This window comes from Pelophylax lessonae (genome assembly GCF_965119305.1).
Source record: "Pelophylax lessonae genome assembly, chromosome: 2".
In the NCBI taxonomy this organism is placed as follows: Eukaryota; Metazoa; Chordata; class Amphibia; order Anura; family Ranidae; genus Pelophylax; species Pelophylax lessonae.
The window spans coordinates 394,278,554-394,298,853 of record NC_138769.1 but is presented as its reverse complement, the minus strand read 5'-3'; the positions used below and the strand labels follow the sequence as shown (position 1 = coordinate 394,298,853).

Below are 20,300 nucleotides of genomic sequence, written 5' to 3'. Positions count from 1 at the left end.
TTGTGGAAGTCCCAGTGGGAGGGCATTCTTGCAATGCATCCTGGGATTGCTCATAAAGGCCAGGGGGACATGTGACAGTGGGTCTTTGGTGGAAAGCAGAGTCCCAGGAGGATGGCTGTCTCTCCTCCTACAGTGTATGAGGAAGGTGGTCTTAGGCCAGGGGTGAGGAACCTTTTTTCTGCCAAGGGCCATTTGGGTATTTATAAAATCATTCGGGGGCCGTACAAAATTATCAACTTAAAAATGTGCCTGTTATATTTGGTCAAACATTTAATTAACTCACCCCTAACGTGATGGCTGCAACTGCTTCTCTTTGGTGAGGTGTGTGATGTTATCTGGTATTGATAATGTTGCTGCTCACAACTGGTTTTCCAGGTTTGCATCGGTCAGTCTGGAGCACTGTCGACTCTTTGTGGTGGTAAATTTTGAAAAGAACTGCTGGTGGGTACTGCTGGTGGGTACAGCTGGCTTGTACTGCTGGTGGGTACAGCTGGCTGGTACTGCTGTGGGTACTGCTGGCTCAGGCTGGTACTGCTGGCATGTACTGTGCTGTGGGTACTTCTGGCTGGTTGTCACGGCACTGCCGCGTACTCACCTGCGTCTGGGCGCCTGCGGCGTTCTCGCAACAGAGTCTCGGTGCTTGCCGGATCGCAGAGACACCCCCTCTGGGTCTGCGGTGGCTCCTTCTCCTCCCCTCACCTCTGAGGCCTGCAGCGGCACACTGTCATGGCAAGATGGCGGCCACCATGCGGTTACAGTGTTTTACACAGAGGGAGAGAGGAGAGTTGAAGATCTGGTAAGATCAGGTTCTATGAAGCAAACCAAGATGGCGCTGGGTCTCTGACCTCCCTTTATAGCCCCTGGCAGCCCCACCTACTGGTGGGAGGTGGCGGGTCATGTGATCCTGGCTCCCTATATAAACCAAGCACACCTTCCAGTCAGTGCTTGGTTATTTTCCTTGCTCCTGTGTGTCTGCTAATTGCATTGCCTGTGATCCTGGTTCCTGAGCCTTTCTCCCTCAGGTGGATACTCCTTGATTGCCTGCCAGACCTGACTCCAGAGTTGTCGACCTTACCTCCTTCTCTTCATTAAAGGCCTCCGTGCCACCACAGACCCTACGGGGCCCTGTTCCCACTTCCAGGGACTCCTGAGGGTCGTGATTGTAAGGGAGTGCTGTTCCACTGCAACTGGGTTCCCTCTCCACTGCAAGACCCCAGGTGGGTTGTGACACTGGTACTTCTGTGGGTACTGCTGGCTCAGGCTGGTACTGCTGTGGGTACTCCTGACTCAGGCTGGTACTGTGCTGTAGGTACTGCTGGCTGGTACTGCTGTGGGTAGTGCTGGCTCAGGCTGGTACTGTGCTGTGGGTACTGCTGGCTGGTACTGCTGGCTCAGGCTGGTACTACTGGCTAGTACCGCTGACTCAGGCTGGTACTGCTGTGGGTACTGCTGTCTGGTATTGCTGTGGGTACTGCTGGCTCAGGCTGGTACTGCGGGCTGGTACTGTGCTGTAGGTACTGCTGGCTGGTACTGCTTTGGGTACTGCTGGCTGGTACTGTTGTGGGTACTGCTGACTCTGGCTGGTACATCTAGACGTCCCAGCAAATTGTGCATAGTTTATTCAAGTTGGAGTATCCCACTCATTCCCTTCTCCTATCCAAGTTCTCAATAAAACCACAAAAAACAAAACTCCTAGACTGTTTCTTGACTGAGCCAGGCACTTTGAAGTCGCTGAACTATTGTATTGTTGCTATGGGTAACCCAGGGGAACCCATCACCAGCAGCTTCCAAGGGAGTAGTGCTACACAAGATAACAAAGAAGTGGCTACGGGACAACTCTGTGAATGTTCCTGAGTGGCCCAGCTAGAGCCCAGACTTGAACATCTCTGGAGAGATCTGAAAATGGCTGTGAACAATGCTCCCCATCCAACCTGATGGAGCTTGAGAGGTCATGCAAAGAATATGGGAGAAACTGCCCAAGAACAGGTGTGCCAAGCTTGTAGCATCGTACTCAAATTGAAACTGTAATTGGTGCCAAAGGTGCTTCCACAAAGTATTGAGCAATGGCTGTGAATACTTATGTACATGGAATTTGTTTTGTTTTTTATTTTTAATAAATTTGCAAAGATTTCAAACAAACTTTCAAGTTCTCATTATGGCATATTGTTTGTATAATTTTGAGAAAAAGAATGAATTTAATCTATTTTGGAATAAGGCTGTAACATAACAAAATGTGGAAAAAGTAAAGTAAAGGAATATTTTCCGGACGCACTGTATATGACCAATAAAATCTGCAGTCCAATTGTGATATTTTCAAATGTGGTCACTGTAGTGTACGTAGGTTTGTGTAATAAAACACAGCCTTTTGGAATAGCAATTAAGCATAGTAGTTTTCCATCAGGGCATTCATTAACTGCATCAATCTATTTCTGGTTTATATGATCACTTTTCAATGTATGAAGATTTATATGGGTAAAACTAAGAAAGAACTAGTAATAGGTGAGGATATGCATGAAATTTTGGGACAAAAAAAGTTCATTTGTGGAACATTTGAAATCATTTCACCACTTATATGTTAAAAGACCCACGTTTTGCTAAATATATAATCTTTAATTATCAGTATGTAGATTAAATAAGGGTACATTCCTCCTACAGAAGAAACTGTTGGATTTATATCCTTAAGGCTAAATTCCAAAATGTTTTTTTTTTCATACTTGCATTCGTCTAGATCAGTAATGGCAAACCTTGGCACCCCAGATGTTTTGGAAATACATTTCCCATGGTCCTCACCTACACTGCAGAGTGCATGAGCATCATGGGAAATGTAGTTTCAAAACATCTGGGGTGCCAAGGTTCGCCATCACTGGTCGAGATGGATCAATGTAAGTATGCATATTTCATACATGTCGGATCTCTGTGGAAGCAGGGAGTCACTGTAGTAGCCACCACTACTCAATATCATCACATCACCATGTTTAGGGGCCAGAGATTTCATACTCAATCCATTTGTGTCCAGCCTCTGTACCCCACTCTCAAATGATCAGAATATAATGGGATTTATAGCATTAAAGAGTTACAAAACATTCAAAACATCATGCACACTGCTCAAATAAAGTCTATAGGATTCAACTGACCTACATTTGTCTCTATTTCTGGGACAGGAAGTGCACAATGTACTGTATGTGCTAAATTGTACTTTATTTGCTTCTTATTTTCCTTACAGGGAGTATTTCTTCAGCAACTGCAATTCAGATATTTACAAAATCAGGTAAAAGTCCTCAAAGTTGAATCTACATTCTATAGCTAACCTATTTTTTTTAATTTGCAGATTCCCCCCCTATTTAACACTTTTAATTCATATATGTGTTTATTTAGCACCAAAATAAAGAACAGGGCTTGAGTGTTGACTTTTGATTCATCTTTTTCTCTGATGCTTAGGGTTCTTAAACTTTACTGCAAGAACTTCCGAACCTTTTTTTTTTTTTTAATGTTTTCCAATTATTTGTCCTGTAGTCTTTTTAACCATGCAAAAGCAAGGCACAAAAAATGCAACTGCCCTCAAATGCAATTGGGAATTGGGACTAAAAGATTGCTATGGATTACGTGTGCTTTGCCTTACTAATAAACTAAGAAACAGACACATGGAAGCACCAGAAGGTGTATTGCAGCTTTCTTACCAAATCAAATAGGAATGCAACAGCTTTATTTTAAGAGAAGATAGGTGGTGTATAAAGCAATGGCTGATCAATCTCTGGTCTTACAATCTGCAGCTAGTATTTGATCTACACATAGCTCTTTATGACTTTATAAAAGCCTCCCCTGATTTTTATAAAATGTAATCTTATAAAATGACATAAACATACATTTTCTTTTCTAGGGTATTATGTGGCCTCAGTTCTTCATTTGTTTAGCAGTAAACATTATCAATGCTGTTGTCAATGCTATTTTTATATTCGTCTTCAAGATGGGAGTAGTGTAAGTATGTCACATTTACTGTATATCTACAGATTTTGCACTCTCCAGTTTTAGTAAATCAATCCCAATGTGTGTTCTGAGCAATGCAGATATGTATTATAAAGTGCACGTCTATATTACATCAATATTTAGCACAAAATTTCCAGGAATAAGTAAGTAATACGTTTATTATGTCCACATGCATTTAACCAAGCCACTTCTACAGTGCAAAATGCAAAAATATAGTACAGATATGTTGTTTTGAAAGTGCTGCAAACCAGAGGTCCAGTACTAGTGGACACCGTAATAATGTTTCTGAAATAAATTAACTCATCAAATGGTGTTGACAACCAGTACTAATAATCACAGAGCACCTACTAATATCAATCCACAGCTTTTCCCTACATATGTCTCTCCTTCACACCTCTATTCGTATTCCCTTTCAGTTTAGCAATAGGAAACAAAAGAAACAAGACTTCCCATAGTGCAAAAGTGTCCCAATTTATTTAAATAATGGCATAAAAAATCACACTCACATTGTAGAATGCTATAATAGCACTATGAAATGTGCTCAGCTAACTCCCTTACCACCTAGTCTCAGTGATAGCAAGACTTATGGTTTGCATGATGATGTCAGCATGGCAATGCTCACTTAACACAGTTCGTCAGTAATGATTTCATCAAGAGTGAAGTACACACTTCCTGTCTAATTTTGGTCTCAATCTCAACCTTTCTTATTGAAATGTTAACCCTATCTATACAACAAGCCATCTATTTCAACCACTACATGTCACTAATATAGAAAGAAAAAAGGGGGCCAATGCACTACCAATGGAGTATTGAAAGAAGTAAATCACAATAGAGTGGCAATAATAAAGCGGAAGAATAAAGCTGCCAATTTTAATAGTCACCACATACTTGGATAAATAACTCTAATAAATAAATCAGCGCTAAATTCAAATAAATAAATATTCCATGAATAATACTAAATATAAATAAATGCGCAGAATAGTGCAAATTAATAAAGTGCTGTGCATAAGAAAGGAATCGTGAATAAGACCAATATTCACATAAATACCAAAAAGTTCATATAAAGTGCTAGATGTGACAAAATAAATGGATAAATGATATAAATAGTGGCATAAAAGTGCTGAATGTAGAAAAAAATTGATGTATCGATTGTAATATTTACAACCAAAAAATTCAAAATCCGTGAAAGTGCTGGTGTTGAAATTAAGAGTTCATTTATAAAAAGTTAATGTGCAAATTCATATATAAAAGTTCATGTGCCAATGTGCAAACATATAGCCAATAGTGCTGTTCTGGACACGTGAAGTGCTTCCAAATCCAATAGTGTCCCCGATGTGCACCAAATTCCACAATATTTTCAATGGCCGCTCACCTCCAGGTAGGTTACAACAAGGACAACAACTCCTATAGGAATCCAAGCAGTGGTAACCGGCAGCTGGTAGGTAGTGGTCTCTTAGGTGGTATCTTAGGGCATGGGTCCTCTTATCTCTCATATATGGATTTAATAAAGAAAGGGCCTCATGGTGTACTAAGTTAAGACATTTATTATAATAAAAATATAGACATATACTGTACATATACAGTTAAAATAGAAAAAAATGCTCCTCTGCAAGCTTGTGGTGTATAGGGGAATGTAAACTTCCGGTCTGGGCCGTAGACCGAAAGTGACGTCACCGGGCTCCTCCCGACGTGTTGCGTCACTTACTCTCGTGAGTTTATCAAGGGTATCCCTTGATAAAGTCACTCACGAGAGTAAGTAATGCAATGCGTTGTTGTAACCTGCCTGGAGGTGAGCGGACATTGCATATAGTGTTGAATTTTTTCTACATTCAGCACTTTTATGTCACTATTTATATTATTTATCCATTGATTTGATGTCACATCTAGCACTTTATATGAACTTTTTGGTATTTATGTGAATATTGGTCTTATTCACGATTCCTTTCTTATGCACAGCACTTTATTAATTTGCACTATTCTGAACATTTATTTATATCTAGTATTATTCATGGAATATTTGTTTATTTGAATTTAGCGCAGATTTATTTATTATGATTTATGATTCCAGCAATGTGTAAATAGATATTGTGGATTTCACTTAGCCCAGCAATACAAAAATAAATGTCCAAAACATACAGCAACAAGGAATTCATTGCTCCAGCGTCAGGGGATGATAGATCCAATCTCAGCTAATTTTTAGTTTTTAGGACCCGTTTGTGAGTAAAGAACAGGGTCATCTGACCCCTACACAGTCCTTTTCTGCTGTTAGAGAACATACGAGTTCAGGTATTTTCTTTCTTAGGATGATCAGTTCCATTCACAGATGTCAGACTACTTCGAGCTTACTCACAGGCTTTGGCATTAGAGATTTAGGCCATCTCTTTGTCACTTCTTTTGGTAAAATCATCTAGATTCATCACTAAATATAGGACTAAAGTTTGTCTCTTTTATGAAAGTAATGTCAACATACTTAACAAGGAGCCATGATTTTCTGATGATATATGCTTTGACTTGTGTCGTCACCAGTTTCTAGCTGGTAATTGTTACAACATCCATTACATATTGCCTATTTCCAGGAACATGTGGGATGACGTGGTCCTCCACTAACACATTATATGGCTCACTGTGGAGGCAAACTAGCTTCCTTATCCAGTTATTTCTGGTGATAAAATTTGTTGGCTAAAGCATCCCACCCTGATTTGAATCTAGTAATTTTGCATCTGTATGCTGGCATGCAGTTAGCCAGGAAAACAGAAAATTGTTATTAAAAACTTAACACAATTTTCCTTTCCTGATTAACTCTATGGTAGCATAGGTTCCCTCCCAGTCATTGAGTAGTCTAGTTAACGGAACACTTCGACTAAATCAGCCTCAAAATGTGCGAGGTTAGAGATCTCTTGAGCCGCAGCGAGGGTGGGGAATACCCATCGGTATGCTACCATGGAGTTATTCAGGAAAATAAAATTGCGGTAAGTATTTTTTATTTGATAACAATTTCCTGCTTTATCTACATGAGGGAATAAACTTTGAGAAACAGGTTAGTAAAGAATGTAATAGATCCCCCTAAGGGTAAACAATTTTCATTCTTTAAAGGTACAGGTTTCCTCTCCTGTGGGAGGTGCTATGGGTGTCAAAGGATGAAATACAGCTTAAAAAGAAAAAATTCCCTTAAGGCATATGTCACAGGCAAAGAATGTACCTTCAGAGACTCAATATCTTGCCAGACAGAAGGAGTGGTGTACATATTACAGTGATGATTAAATAAGGTTATACACCTGTGCTATGGTCATGTGCTAAATAGTGCTGCCTACCAAATGTGTGTGAAAATAATTAGGAAATAAGTAAATTTGATTGTTGTAAGTTTTGAAGCTACTGTTATGGTATAGGGTTAGTATAAACTTAAAGTGATTGTAAAAGATCACATTGTAAAACAACTTATTCAGTTTAAAATAGAAATGAAAAGCAAAACATTTTGGAAATATATATATATATATATATATATATATATATATATATATATAAAAACACATTATAATTACCTTTGTTCCCTTTTTTTATTAGTGATCACATTCCATCTATTCTCAGCTGCATAAGAGCTGGGAAGAGGAGGAGGAGAAGGAGGAGGAGAAGCAGCAGCAGCAGTAGCAGCAGCAGCACATTGAGCTTCCCTGCATAACTAGAAAACTGACCACAGTGTGCTCTCCTGCTTACTGTGGTACAGTTTTTAATGGAAAGTAGAGGGATTGGCAGGATCACCAGCAATACAAAGAGAAAGAGATACTTTTTCATACAAGTACATAGTACACCTGGCACATACCAATAAAATGAAGTGTTGTGGTAACAAACACTTCAATGGACTGATGTAAAAAAGACCACATCAATCATATAAATTACAACGTGCTAAAAAAATAAATCCAAACATAAACAATTCATAACTTATGAATATGCAAAAAAAGTGACCAGTGCTGCTCAAAGTGCCTATGCAACAATCCCAAATATTAAAGTCCATTGTGCAATTTAAAGTGCCAGTGCAGATAGATCTCTTAAAGTGCAAGGTCCACTCCGCCGTGCTCCCCGCCTGCACTCCCCACTCCCTGACTCTTAGAGTCAAAATGGCATATCAGTATCCTAGTTTGATGTGGTTTTATAAAATTTACTGTATATTAAAAACAATTACACTCACAATTGTAGCTTTACCATAAGCATGTAATCTGAGTTCAGATTCCTGTTTCGACGTGTGTTCCAGATGCCGGAAATTACGTCACTGTATGTCACCGCTTGACCCCAGCAGGGTCCCCATGGGGTCCTCACTTGACCTCAAGCATTCCAGATGCCGGAAATAAGGTCCCTGCTTGACCTCAGATCACTTGGTGGCCCTGCCACTTGTGACTTGTGTTTTTATGGATTGCAGTAGTTAATAGGCAGTAAGATAAGTAGTGCTGCACTGATTTAAAGTTTTTATTGATTATAAGTTAATTCTATATTTAATTTTTTCCAGAGGTTCAGCTTGGGCAAACACAGTTTCTCAGTGGTCAATGGCACTTTTACTTTTTTTATACATCGTTGGTAAAAAGGTTCATGTGCAAACATGGGGAGGTATGTTACATAGTTACACAGTTATTTAGCATTGTTTACTCTTTATTTTTAAATTAACTTTATTAAAATGTCACAAGACATTTCATCAAGCTCAATTGTTGGCCGTGCGGTGGGAGCCCTGTGCTGGAAAAAAGTACCGCATGCATGAAGACAAAAGAAGTACCCGGACTGAAGAGTTGGGTGCTTAGAACAAAAGAATACTGACTACCCGTAAAGTGTATTTTAACAATCAATATTTTTATTAAGTAATCAAAATATTAATATACAAGATAGTTTGTAAATTTGAAAACATTAAAAATATAAAATAAAGTTTAATAAAACCATTATAGTTTATTTTTTTTTTTTTTTAAGCAACCCTGTGTTTTGTCCTTGCAGGGCAAAGCAAAAGGTCTACTGTAATAGTGTATCTACTTTCACCACATATATGTCTTCTCTTCATTCCCCTGGGCTTTGTTCAACCCCCGAATGTGAAGGAAAATGCCTGTTACTACTTGATTTTGAGTAGCATATGATTTATTATTTCATGCCCCCTATGACAGTGTTGCAATGCCAAGTTTTGTCTTGGAGCTTGCACAGGTCTTCCTGTCCTCACTCCTGTGAGCCAAACAGAATGGTGGGGAACAAAAGTAAAGTAAATATATATATAACTGGCTGCAATGGCAATGCAGAGGTTTACCTTCAGGTCAGGGACATACGTACAGGGGTCGCAGGGATCACCATTGCTCCAGGGGGCCAGGGCGGCCCCCTGTTCACCTGGATAGGAGGGCGTCAGGAGCTGCAGCATGTAGAGGAACTGATCCCTCTATGTAATAACTGAATGCCCGCTTCTCCTCCCCTCCGTCCTATAGAAAGTCAGTGGCTGCAGAAGGGAAATGAAGGGCATCGGTTCCTCCGCATGCCCCTCCTGCCGCCTCCCTACTCCTGTCCTGCTGCCCCGGGCCCCTGTGTGCTTCCCTGGTCCCCCCTCACATCCCTCCCTCCCCTCCCCCCCGCAGCAGCAGATCTGTCAAGATAATATGTCAGGATGTGTCATTTACCGGCCCCTTCCTTGTCTTAATGAAAAGAGTCAGTGATCGGTACCGATTACTGACTGTTTTTTTTTTTTTTTTTTTATTCATAGCTGGGGCATGGTAAACTGTGTTTACTATGCCTCAGTTTATGAATGAATGGGAAGCTCTGTAGCTGAGGCTGCAGAGAAAGGGACTCATGAATCTGTCCTCAGTCCCTTTCTCTGTCTCAAAAGTAAAACATCAGGGGTCTAATTTGACCCCTGATATTTCATAAAAGCCCTCCATTGGGGGTCAGAAAAAAATGTAAAAACATTTTTTAAATAAAATTGTAAAAAAAAAAAAAAAAAACAATACAATGTTAAAAAAAAACAAAAAACAAAAAAAAAAAAAACACTGACACCAGTGGCAGAACTACCAATATCACAAAGGTCACACTTATGTTTGGGCTCTGGTGTTCCTGCTACTGTGGGGGGGACCCCAAGACAGCAGGAAGGTGGCCCATTGTGGGACCATAATAAAGGGTCCCATGATGGGAGTAAAGGGCCCCGGAATCAGTGGGGTGGGCCCTGGTCGGGGTTCTAGTTACGCCTCTGCGTAAGGTTACATATTTGGCATTGAAAGTGTTAAGATACTTTGAACATAATGCTACAGTTCTGCTATTCTATTTATTTATTATAACCTGGTACGGCTTTTTAGATATACATGCTTATTCAGCTGTTTGAAAAAATGTTCTCTTTTCAGGATGGTCTAAAGACTGTCTTCAGGAGTGGGATATATTTCTCTTCCTTGCTCTCCCCAGCATGCTGATGTTTTGTGTTGAATATTGGAGCTTTGAAATTGGAGGCTTTTTAGCAGGTTAGTTTCTCCATTCTATGGATTCTTTCACTGAGCTCTATCTGCTGTATTTTCTGGGTCCTGCTGTTCTTCGGCTCCTTCTACTGCCTCTTCATGCAGTGTCCTCTTTATAGGTTCAGGTAACCTGCCCACCTGCAGAGAATTGACCAAGAGGTTAACGTGCATCCTGACTGATTCAGCTTCCTATTTAGGGCATATTTCAAAGGAAAGTGGGGGTGCTGTCCCTTTCAAATTCAAAAGTGCTAATGTGCATACAATAAAGTCATATCCTATAATACTATGCCATGAAAAAGTACTAATAGTGAAATATCCACTTATCTGCAATATGTTCTGTAGTAGCTACTGTACAATGTGATTTTTGGCTAGTAATGTCTCTGAACTGTACTGTACCCTTGGCCAAAGCCAAGTCTTTTGTTATCCAGCTGTTGCTTTGTAATTTGTAAAACTTTTATTAAACGTATTGAGAAAGAAAAACATACACTCCCTCGACTGGCTGTTTAGCTACAATGACTGTTTAAGTGGTGAATAAAAGCATGAGTTACATAGTTAGATATGAGAATGCACTGGCACTTCTTTGACACTGAAACCAAACAATTTTTGCATGGAAAATCATTTTGACTGATATTTTATGAGCTACTGGTGGACCTTCTGATTGTTTGAATCACATAGTTTTGTTGGTCATGTAATTGAATGAAAACATCTATGAACAGTTGACTATTTACTAACACCTTCATCTTATTTTTCAGGGCTTATTAGCATTGTGGAGTTGGGAGGACAAACCATTATGATAGAGTTGGTAACGATGGCTCAAATGGTATGATGGTCTTTCACTATTTATTCAATTCAACACTTTTAAACTTACATAAGATGACACTGTTACTACAGCTATACTCCAGACACATATAAAAAACACCAATTAATGCAGCTCTGTATTCATGAATCCATAATTTAACATACTGTTTATATTCTTTAATGCAAGCACTGTAAGTACCTGCAGTTGACTTAATATCAGCCTAAGCAGTCGGTCAGTTGTGCTGCAGTGCCTATGTGCTTACAAGAAACATGCTGACACAAGGAGAGAGCAAAATGACGCTCAGGAGATAGTTAATTAGCCTGCTGCTTCCCCTTCCACTATCCAGTCTACTATAAGTTGGAGTAGAGACAAGGCACGGAGTCTTATTTAGCTATAGCAGAGAAAAATCATGTCTCCGACCCTGCCAGACAGAGCTGTGCTGTGTGGCAGAGCTGGATAAATATATGTATTTTGTGTGTATATACTGTATAACCAACTCCATGGCAGCAAAAACGGGTTGTCTCTAGCCCCTTGGCTACCCAATACGATCATTCACTAATAAACAAATGCCCTGCCTAAGCCTCCTGTTCCTCCTCTGCCATTCTTATGGATCCACAGTGCTCGGCTGGGTTAAACCTGCAGCTGCTGTTTAGATGTTTCAGAAAATATCTTTTCATGGCTGACCAAAGGTAGGGCGTTTTGGAATGAATGACTGTGCGTTTCATAAGTCATTAGTGAGGCGACCACCACCATGCTCTTTTGCGTCTCAAACTTGGAGATACAAATTGGAACTCATAAGATCTGAAAAATCCTTTGACAGGTCCATTTGGAGATGTAGAAGATTTAGATATGAGTTCCTCAAGCCTAGGACCTGCTTATAAGCCAGTTCCAAAAATTCTTAAGTTTCTTCAGAGACTTTTGTTGGAAACAATCAAACTCATAATTGATACACTATATTGGCCAAATCGCCTTTGTTTTCTGCTCCTTTTATGTGTGTGCAAAAACCTCAACCATTGCTGGATCTAATACAGCTAGGCCCAAATGTACACCTGTGGCTTGATGCTCTTACTAATAGTATGGTTCCATGGTATGGTAGTAGGGCACAGGATTGTTTGTCCAGAAGGGTTTTCACCCTTCTTTCAGAATTTGGGAATAATTTGTGAATTTTGTCTCTGTTGTTACTTTTATACTATCAAAACCTGGTATACTGTATGTCATGTCTTAAATGACTTTTGGGAGGATGGGCAGAATACATTCTGGGATTCTCAATAGGACTCTGATGGAAGAAAACTATAGTGTCCTATTGTTGGTGTCAGTTGGAGGAATAGTGCCCCATTGTTGGTGTCAGTGGCAAGAACTATGCCCCCATTGTCAATGTCAGTAGGAGGAATAGTGACTCAAGGGCCATATAAAATCAAGCAAATGGGCACATCCGACCCCTGGGCTGCAGTTTGGAGACCACTGAATTAGAGTATTCACCTTGATCCATACAGCTACGAATGTAAAGGTCCACAAATGAGCCAAAATTGCGCTATTGAATGAGCCCCTGGAGGGCGCTCCCAGACACACACTATCAGGACCTGGTTTATCTGCTGGTGGTGCTGTGGTTCTCAGGGCTAATAGCAGCAGTTCCAATGTCCACCACTGGGTGTCTCCCTGTCTCCCAGTGTCCACCAGTGGGTGTCCCCTTCCAGTGTCTGCCAGCAGGTTTCAGTGATCAGCTCCACCTGGTTTCAGCTGCTAGATGGCTATATAAGGCTGCTCCCACTAGCACACAGTGCCTCAGTGCTTTGGTGGTTCCTGCCCTGTACTCTGTTTGCTGTGCTGCTCCCAGACTCTGTTGCCATTCGTTCTTGCTTTTGCTCCTGCCTATGCCCAGTACCCAGTACCCCATTGTCTTGCTCCCTGTCCTCCAGTTTTCCCCTGCCTTGTGTGCACCTATTTGTGTATGTTGTGTACATAATTCATTTGTTAGGTTGCTGGTTAGGCATTTTGTCATTTAGTTTTGATTTTTATGCGTTCTCATGTTTATTGCTGTTGGTGTGTGGTTATTGTTCACTATATATAAATCTCAGTTTGAAGATATACTGAATACATTGTTTGGTCCCAGTTTTCTTGTGTAGCTACATATAGCACCCTACAGTTAGGTGCTAGGTAAATATATATCTAATATATATATATATATATATATATATATATATATATATATATATATATAATATTTATATATATTATATTAGATATATATTTATATATATTATATTAGATATAGTATATATAATATAATATATATATATATATATATATATTTATATATTTATATATATATATATTTATATATATTATATTAGATATATTATATCTAATATAATATATATAAATATAATATATATATATATATATATATATATATATATATATATATTTATATTAGATATATATTTATATATATCTAATATAATATATATAAATATAATATATATAAATATATATATATATAAAATAATATAGTGGGCTTTGTCTGCCTAACAGCAGGGACATGATTTCTTTTTGGCAGGGTGTCATGGTTTCCAGGTGTGTCTGCTGAAGGGGGAGTCTCCCCACTGGCTCTGTGAGAGGCTTCTCATAGGGCAGTGGAGAAAAACCCAATCAGGGATACATTCAGGCTTGTAACTACCCCAGAAGGCAGATTCTGCTGCAAGGATTCTGGGAGTGGGTATAATTTTGAGGGAGAGCATGACTCATTGTCTTTGGCGGGAAGCAGAGTCCCAGGAAGGAAAGGACGGCTGTCTCTCCTCCTGTCAGAGGAGGTGGATGTCTCGGGTGCTGCCTGAGAATCCAGAGAGTGCTGAGGTGAGGGGGATCCGGTGTGCTGAGAACCAGCGGAGAGGGCTCCAGTCCCAGGAAAGCCTACACAGGTGGTGAGTACTGAGGATTGCCCCTGGGGGTCTGCCTAGAGTCAGTGGGGACCACTCCGGAAAAGGTTCTAGGATCCAAGTGTCAGCTAGCGGTAAAGGGGGTACCTAGTCACAGGACCCTGAAGTGATAGAGGGGGTACCAAGATTGAGCACCCTGAAGCGGTAAAGGGGGCGCCTGCAGTTTCGGCCCTGAAGAGTTAATGCACAGTGTGAGTGCATCAGTTGAGAGTTGCAGCCATACAGGAATACACAGCAAGCTACATCAAGCCAGGGCAAGGCTGGAGAGAGTAGTCAGTGACTTTGCAGTGCAAGCAGTGTCAGAGGTTCAAGGTTCTACAGTCCTTGATCTGCTAGACTTCAGTCGGGGTTCCAGCATAGCTTTCAGAGATACAGTGTGTTCAAAGAGTTAGTAAGCGTTGGCTGGCGTCAAGACAGCGCTAACGGGCATTTTTGCTACAAAAGTCCCAGAATTGTACATAGTCAAGCCAAAGGAGTATCCCCCTCATTCCCTTCTCCCATCCCCTTAAACTACAATAAAACAACCAAACAAAGATGCCGGAGTTGTCAATGTGTCAGTTCTCACACCCAGGGCTGCAGCTCACATGGGCTGGAGAGGTAACCGGTATCAATGGCAGACCCACCTCAGGCCATAGGCCAGGAAACCTTGCTACATACATATATCTGGTCATCCCTACTGCTAACTTCGACATAACACTGAGGCCCACTAAAGACCAGATCAGCTACACCTAGGAACGTGGAGCCATTTGCTTGGAGTATTTGCTTCCCTTTTTGTCAAAATGCTTCGAGGGGAGGTTATTTGTCATGTGGAATTGGCATTGGATGGTAACTATCTTTGCCGCCTGGTTTCTCAAGATTATACCCATGAAAAGCTGTTGGAATGCATTCTTACAGCACATGTTTTAGTTGATGGGGGAAGATATGCACTTGGCGAAATCCAGTCATTGGTTCGGTTCTGTTCTGAACTATTATTTCTGGGTACATCTCAGAACCACGATGTTTTTACTCCTCTCATACTATCCACTGCTTCCTCAACCATTATTCAGTCAGTTCCTGCTTCCATGCTGCCTGCTGCCTGCTGAAGGTATCCAACCTGCTGCCATTCTACCTGCTGATGGGGTCCATTCCTCCTCCATGTTGCCTACTGATGGGGTCCATTCCTCCTCCATGCTGCCTGCTGATGGGGTCCATTATTTCTCCATACTGCCTGCTGATGGGGTCCATTGCTCCTCTTTGCTGCCTGTGGATGGGGTCCATTCCTCCTCTATGCTGCCTGCTGATGGGGTCCACTCCTCCTCCATGCTACCTGCCGATAGGGTCCAGCCTGCCTCTATGCTTGCCGATGAGGTTCAGCCTGCCTCTATGCTTGCGGATGGGGTTTAGCCTGCCTCTATGCTTCCCGATGGGGTTCAGCCTGCCTCTGGTGACCTCCCATCCTCTACAAAGTCTGCCGCGAGTAACCTGCTTTCCTCTGCCATGCCTGTCATGTGTAACCTGCTGTCCTCTGCCAAGCCTGCCTTTGGTGTCTTTCACTCCTCTGCCAAGCCTGCCTCTGGTGACCTGCTATCCTCTGCCAAGCCTGCTGCGGGTAACCTGCTGTCCTCTGCCAAGCCTGCCTTGGTGAGCTTCTGTCTTCTACCAAGCCTGCCACGGGTGACCTGGTGTCCTCTGCAAAGCCTATTGCGGGGGACCTGCTGTCCTCTCTCAAGTCTGCCATAGGTGACCTGCTGTCTGCTACCAGGCCTGCTGATGGTGATCTGATGTCTGTTGCCCAGCCTGCCTCTGGCGACCTGCTGTCTGCTGCCACGCTTGCCTCTGGTAAACCGCTGTTTTCTGCCAAGCTTGCTTGAGACCTGCTGCCTGCTGCCCAGTCGGACTATGCTGATTCCTGGGCCCCTGCCCAGCCGGGCTTTGCTAATTCCTGGGCCGCTGTTGACTGGGTTAAACTTCCACCTTCTGATGTGTCTGAGGCTTCTGAATTTACATTGTCATGTGGCTTTAATGGCTTGTCTGTTTGGTTTAGGATCCCTACTGTTGCCTGTCCTCAGCTCTTTCTGCAGCCAGCTGGTCCTGTTGTGCCAAGTCTGGGAGGTTCATATACACACTTTGAACATGACAGCTGCATCCACTATTACAGCCCCAGCAGTAGAGGTCCTCTGGGAAAGGGAAGAGTTCCAACTAAACCATGTTCTGACCAAGGTATTTTATTTGCAATCCCAGGTGCATTTGGGGACCCGGGTTGGGTAACCTATGCCTTGGGTAGACCTGGGTGGCAGGTAAAATGTGGAGCAGTCTCTAGTAATCTGGATGTGGAGTGTCCAGTTGTGATGGAACATCCTGGAGTCAGAGTACCTGTATAGAGTGTTGCGCCTTTTCAGGGATCTGACCATCAGGAAGTCAGCCGGTTTTTGGACCCCGGCAGCGTGGGTACTCAGTCAGCCTCCAGAACCCGGCGGTGGGGTACTCAGTCAACTTCTAGATCTTGGTGGCGGAGCACAGTGGAGCATCCAGAGGCCGCTACTTAAGGCGGGGGAACTGTCAGGATCTGGTTCAACTACTGGTGGCACTGTGGTTCTCAGGGCTGATAGCTGCAGTTCCAACAATGCCACCTCTTTGGTGGGATAAATAAAGCCACATCATTGGTGCCAGTGGCAGAAATAGTGCCCCATTGTTGTTGTAAATGGGAGGAACAGTTCCCCATTATTGGTGTCAGTGGGAGGAATAAAGTCTTATTGTTGGAGTCAGTGGGAGGAATAGTGCCCCATAATTGGTATTAGTTGGAGGAATAGTGCCCCATCGTTGGTGTCAGTGGCAAGAACTATGCCCCCATTGTCGATGTCAGTAGGAGGAATAGTGCCCCAAGGGCTAGATAAAATCAAGAAAAGGGCCACATCTCGCCCCTTGGCTGCAGTTTGGAGACCACTGGATTAGAGTATTCACCTTGATCCATACAGCTACGAATGTGAAGGCTCACAAATCAGCCAAAATTGCACTATTAAATGAGCCCCTGGGGGGCGCTCCCATACACACACTGTCAGAGCCTGGTTTATCTGCTGGTGGCGCTGTGGTTCTCAGGGCTAATAACAGCAGTCCCAGTGTCCACCAGCAGGTGTCTCCCATAAGCCAGCAGGGTTCAGTGATAAGCTTCACCTGGTTTCAGCGGCTAGGTGGCTATATAAGGCTGCTCCCACTAGTACACAGCGCCTCAGTGTTTTGGTGGCTTCTGTCCTGTACTCTGTATGCTGAGCTTACTCTTGTTCCTGCCCCTGTCCTACAACCAGTACCCAGTACTCCACTGCCTTGCTCCCTGCTCCTCCAGTTTCCCCCTGACTTGTATGTACAGTATCTCACATTTGAGGATGCCCCACAGATGCTCAATAGGGTTTAGGGCTGGAGACATGCTTGGGCAGTTCATCACCTTTACCCTCAGCGTTTTTAGCAAGGTAGTGGTTGTCTTGGAGGTGTGTTTGGGGTCAGTATCCTGTGTGGGAGGGGATCATGCTGTGCTTCAGTACGTCACAGTACATGTTTGCATTCATTATTCCCTCAATGAACTGTAGCTCCCCAGTGTTGGCAGCACTCATGCAGCCCTAGACCATGACAACCCCACCACCATGCTTGACTGTAGGCAAGACACACTTGTCTTTGTACTCCTCACCTGGTTGCTGCCACACAAGCTTAAAATCATCTGAACAAAATAAGTTTATCTTGGTCTAATCAGACCTCAGGACATGGTTCCAGTAATCCATGTTCTTAGTCTGCTTGTCTTCAGCAAACTGTTTGCGGGCTTTCTTGTGCATTATCTTGAGAAGAGGCTTCCTTCTGGAATGACAGCCATGCATATCAATTTGATGCACTGTTCGGCGTATGTTCTGAGCACTGACAGGCTGACCCCACCCTTTCAACCTCTGCAGCAATGCTGGCAGCACTCATACATCTATTTCCCAAAGACAACCTCTGGATATGACGCTGAGCACGTGCACTTAACTTGGTCGACCATGGCGAGGCCTGTAATGAGTGGAACCTGTCCTGTTAAACCGTTTCAGGGTCTTGGCAATCTTCTCATAGCCTAGGCCATCTTTATGTAGAGCAACAACTTTTTTTTCAGATCCTCAGAGAGTTCTTTGCCATGAGGTGCCATGTTGAACTTCCAGTGACCACTATGAGAGAGTGAGAGCGATAACACCAAATTCAACACACCTGCTCCCCATTCACACCCAGGGCAACCATCAGAAATTGTGGGGCCCCTTACACAGCTTTAGCCCTGGGCCCCTCCCCCCGGGCCTGACCACCAACATTCAGCAGGGCCTGCCTATGTGCCATCCCACCAAATCCACCCACTAGTCATAACAGTGAGTCCTTCAGTGTACACTTTTATATTAACACTCTTACAACATAATATATGAAAATTTAAATTATATTCCAAATCATCAGTGCTATCAAGATTTAACAGTAAGGAATTATATTTTGTCCAAAAAGATCCCGATTCAGCAGCTGTATGCACTCAGCCCCCTCTCACACGTGTACGCACTTAGCGCCCCTCACACGTGTACACACTCAGCCCCCATCACACGTGTACGCACTCAGCCCCCCTTACACATGTATGAACTCAGCCCCTCTCACACGTGTACGCACTCAGCCCTCTCTCACACGTGTACTCACTCAGCCCCCTCACACGTGTACGCACTCAGCCCCCCTCACACATGTACAAACTCAGCCCCCCTCATACGTGTACGCACTCAGCCCCCCTCACATATGTACGAACTCAGCCCCCCTCACATGTGTACGAACTCAGCCCCCCTCACACGTGTATATATTTCACACACACATGTACAGACACGTACAGACAAACACAGACATGTACGCACACGCACACACAGTCACGTGTACACACACATGTACACTCACAGATATGTACACACACAGACATGTACACACACACAGACATGTACGCACACACACAAACAGACACAAGTACACAGACATGTACACTCACAGACATGTACACACATACAGACATGTACACACACACAAAGACATGTACGCACACACAGACACGTGTACACAGACATGTACACTCACAGACATGTACACACACACACATCCATATGTACACTCACAGACATGAACACACACAGACATGCAAACACACGTACTCACAGACACACACCCACACGCAGACATGTACACACACCCACCCACCCACCCCCATGTACACACATAGACATGTACACACACACAGACACACGTACACACACAGATGTGTACACGTACATACACAGACAGGTACACACACACACAGGTACATACATACACACACATATACACACACACACACACACGTACATACAGAGACACACAGACACACATGTCCCCAACCCCCCCTCTCCCCCTTCAGTTGTACAACAGCCCTTACTTGTACGGTGGTCTTTCTAGCCCCAGCTCTTGTTTCCACATGTGTCTGTGACACAGAGAGAAGCTGCAGTCCGGGATACAGTACAGGCAGCACACACGAGGAGTGCAAATGCAGGAAGTAGCCAGAGGTGGCAGCAAAGAGCCCGATGTGAGCTCAATGACACAGAGAAGCAGCAGCTGCCGACTCACACTCAGAAAGCCAGGGCAGTCATGGAGCCCCTCTGCACCCACCCCTGCCTTTTCCAATCCTCCCTGGGCTTGTCCAGATGCTCGGGCCCCTTACAAGTGTATGGGCTGTACCCCTGTGACGGCGGCCCTGTTCACACCTGAGACCTTGTAACACTAACCAGTCACATGACACCAGGGAGGGAAAATGCATAATGGGCCCAATTTGGACGTTTTCACTTAGGGGTGTACTCACTTTTGTAGCCAGCGGTTTAGACATTAATGGCTGTGTGTTGGGTTATTTTTAGGGGACAGCAAATGTACACTGTTATACAAGCTGTACACTCACTATTTTACATTGTAACAAAGTGTAATTTCTTCAGTGTTGTCACATGAAAAGTTACAAAAATGTGAGGGTGTACTCACTTTTGTGAGATACTGTATCTATTTGTGTATATAGTTAGGTTGTTAGATTACTGGTTAGGCATTTTGTCATTCAGTTTTGATTTTCATGTGTTGTGATTATAGGCCATTTATTGTTTTTGA

General features: G+C 42.9%; 1 protein-coding gene across 1 annotated transcript in view; it reads left to right on the top strand.

Annotated features, from left to right (window-relative positions):
• Nucleotides 1-20,300, top strand: part of LOC309546395 (multidrug and toxin extrusion protein 2-like) — a gene marked incomplete at its 5' end in the record, with an annotated part of 130,638 nt that overhangs the window by 43,913 nt on the left and 66,425 nt on the right. Inside the window, 5 exons of the mRNA XM_082246054.1 lie at nt 3,224-3,268; nt 3,878-3,975; nt 8,483-8,580; nt 10,332-10,445; nt 11,192-11,259. Coding sequence (XP_082102180.1) covers nt 3,224-3,268; nt 3,878-3,975; nt 8,483-8,580; nt 10,332-10,445; nt 11,192-11,259 — 423 coding nt within the window. The remainder of the gene's footprint in view (nt 1-3,223; nt 3,269-3,877; nt 3,976-8,482; nt 8,581-10,331; nt 10,446-11,191; nt 11,260-20,300) is intronic.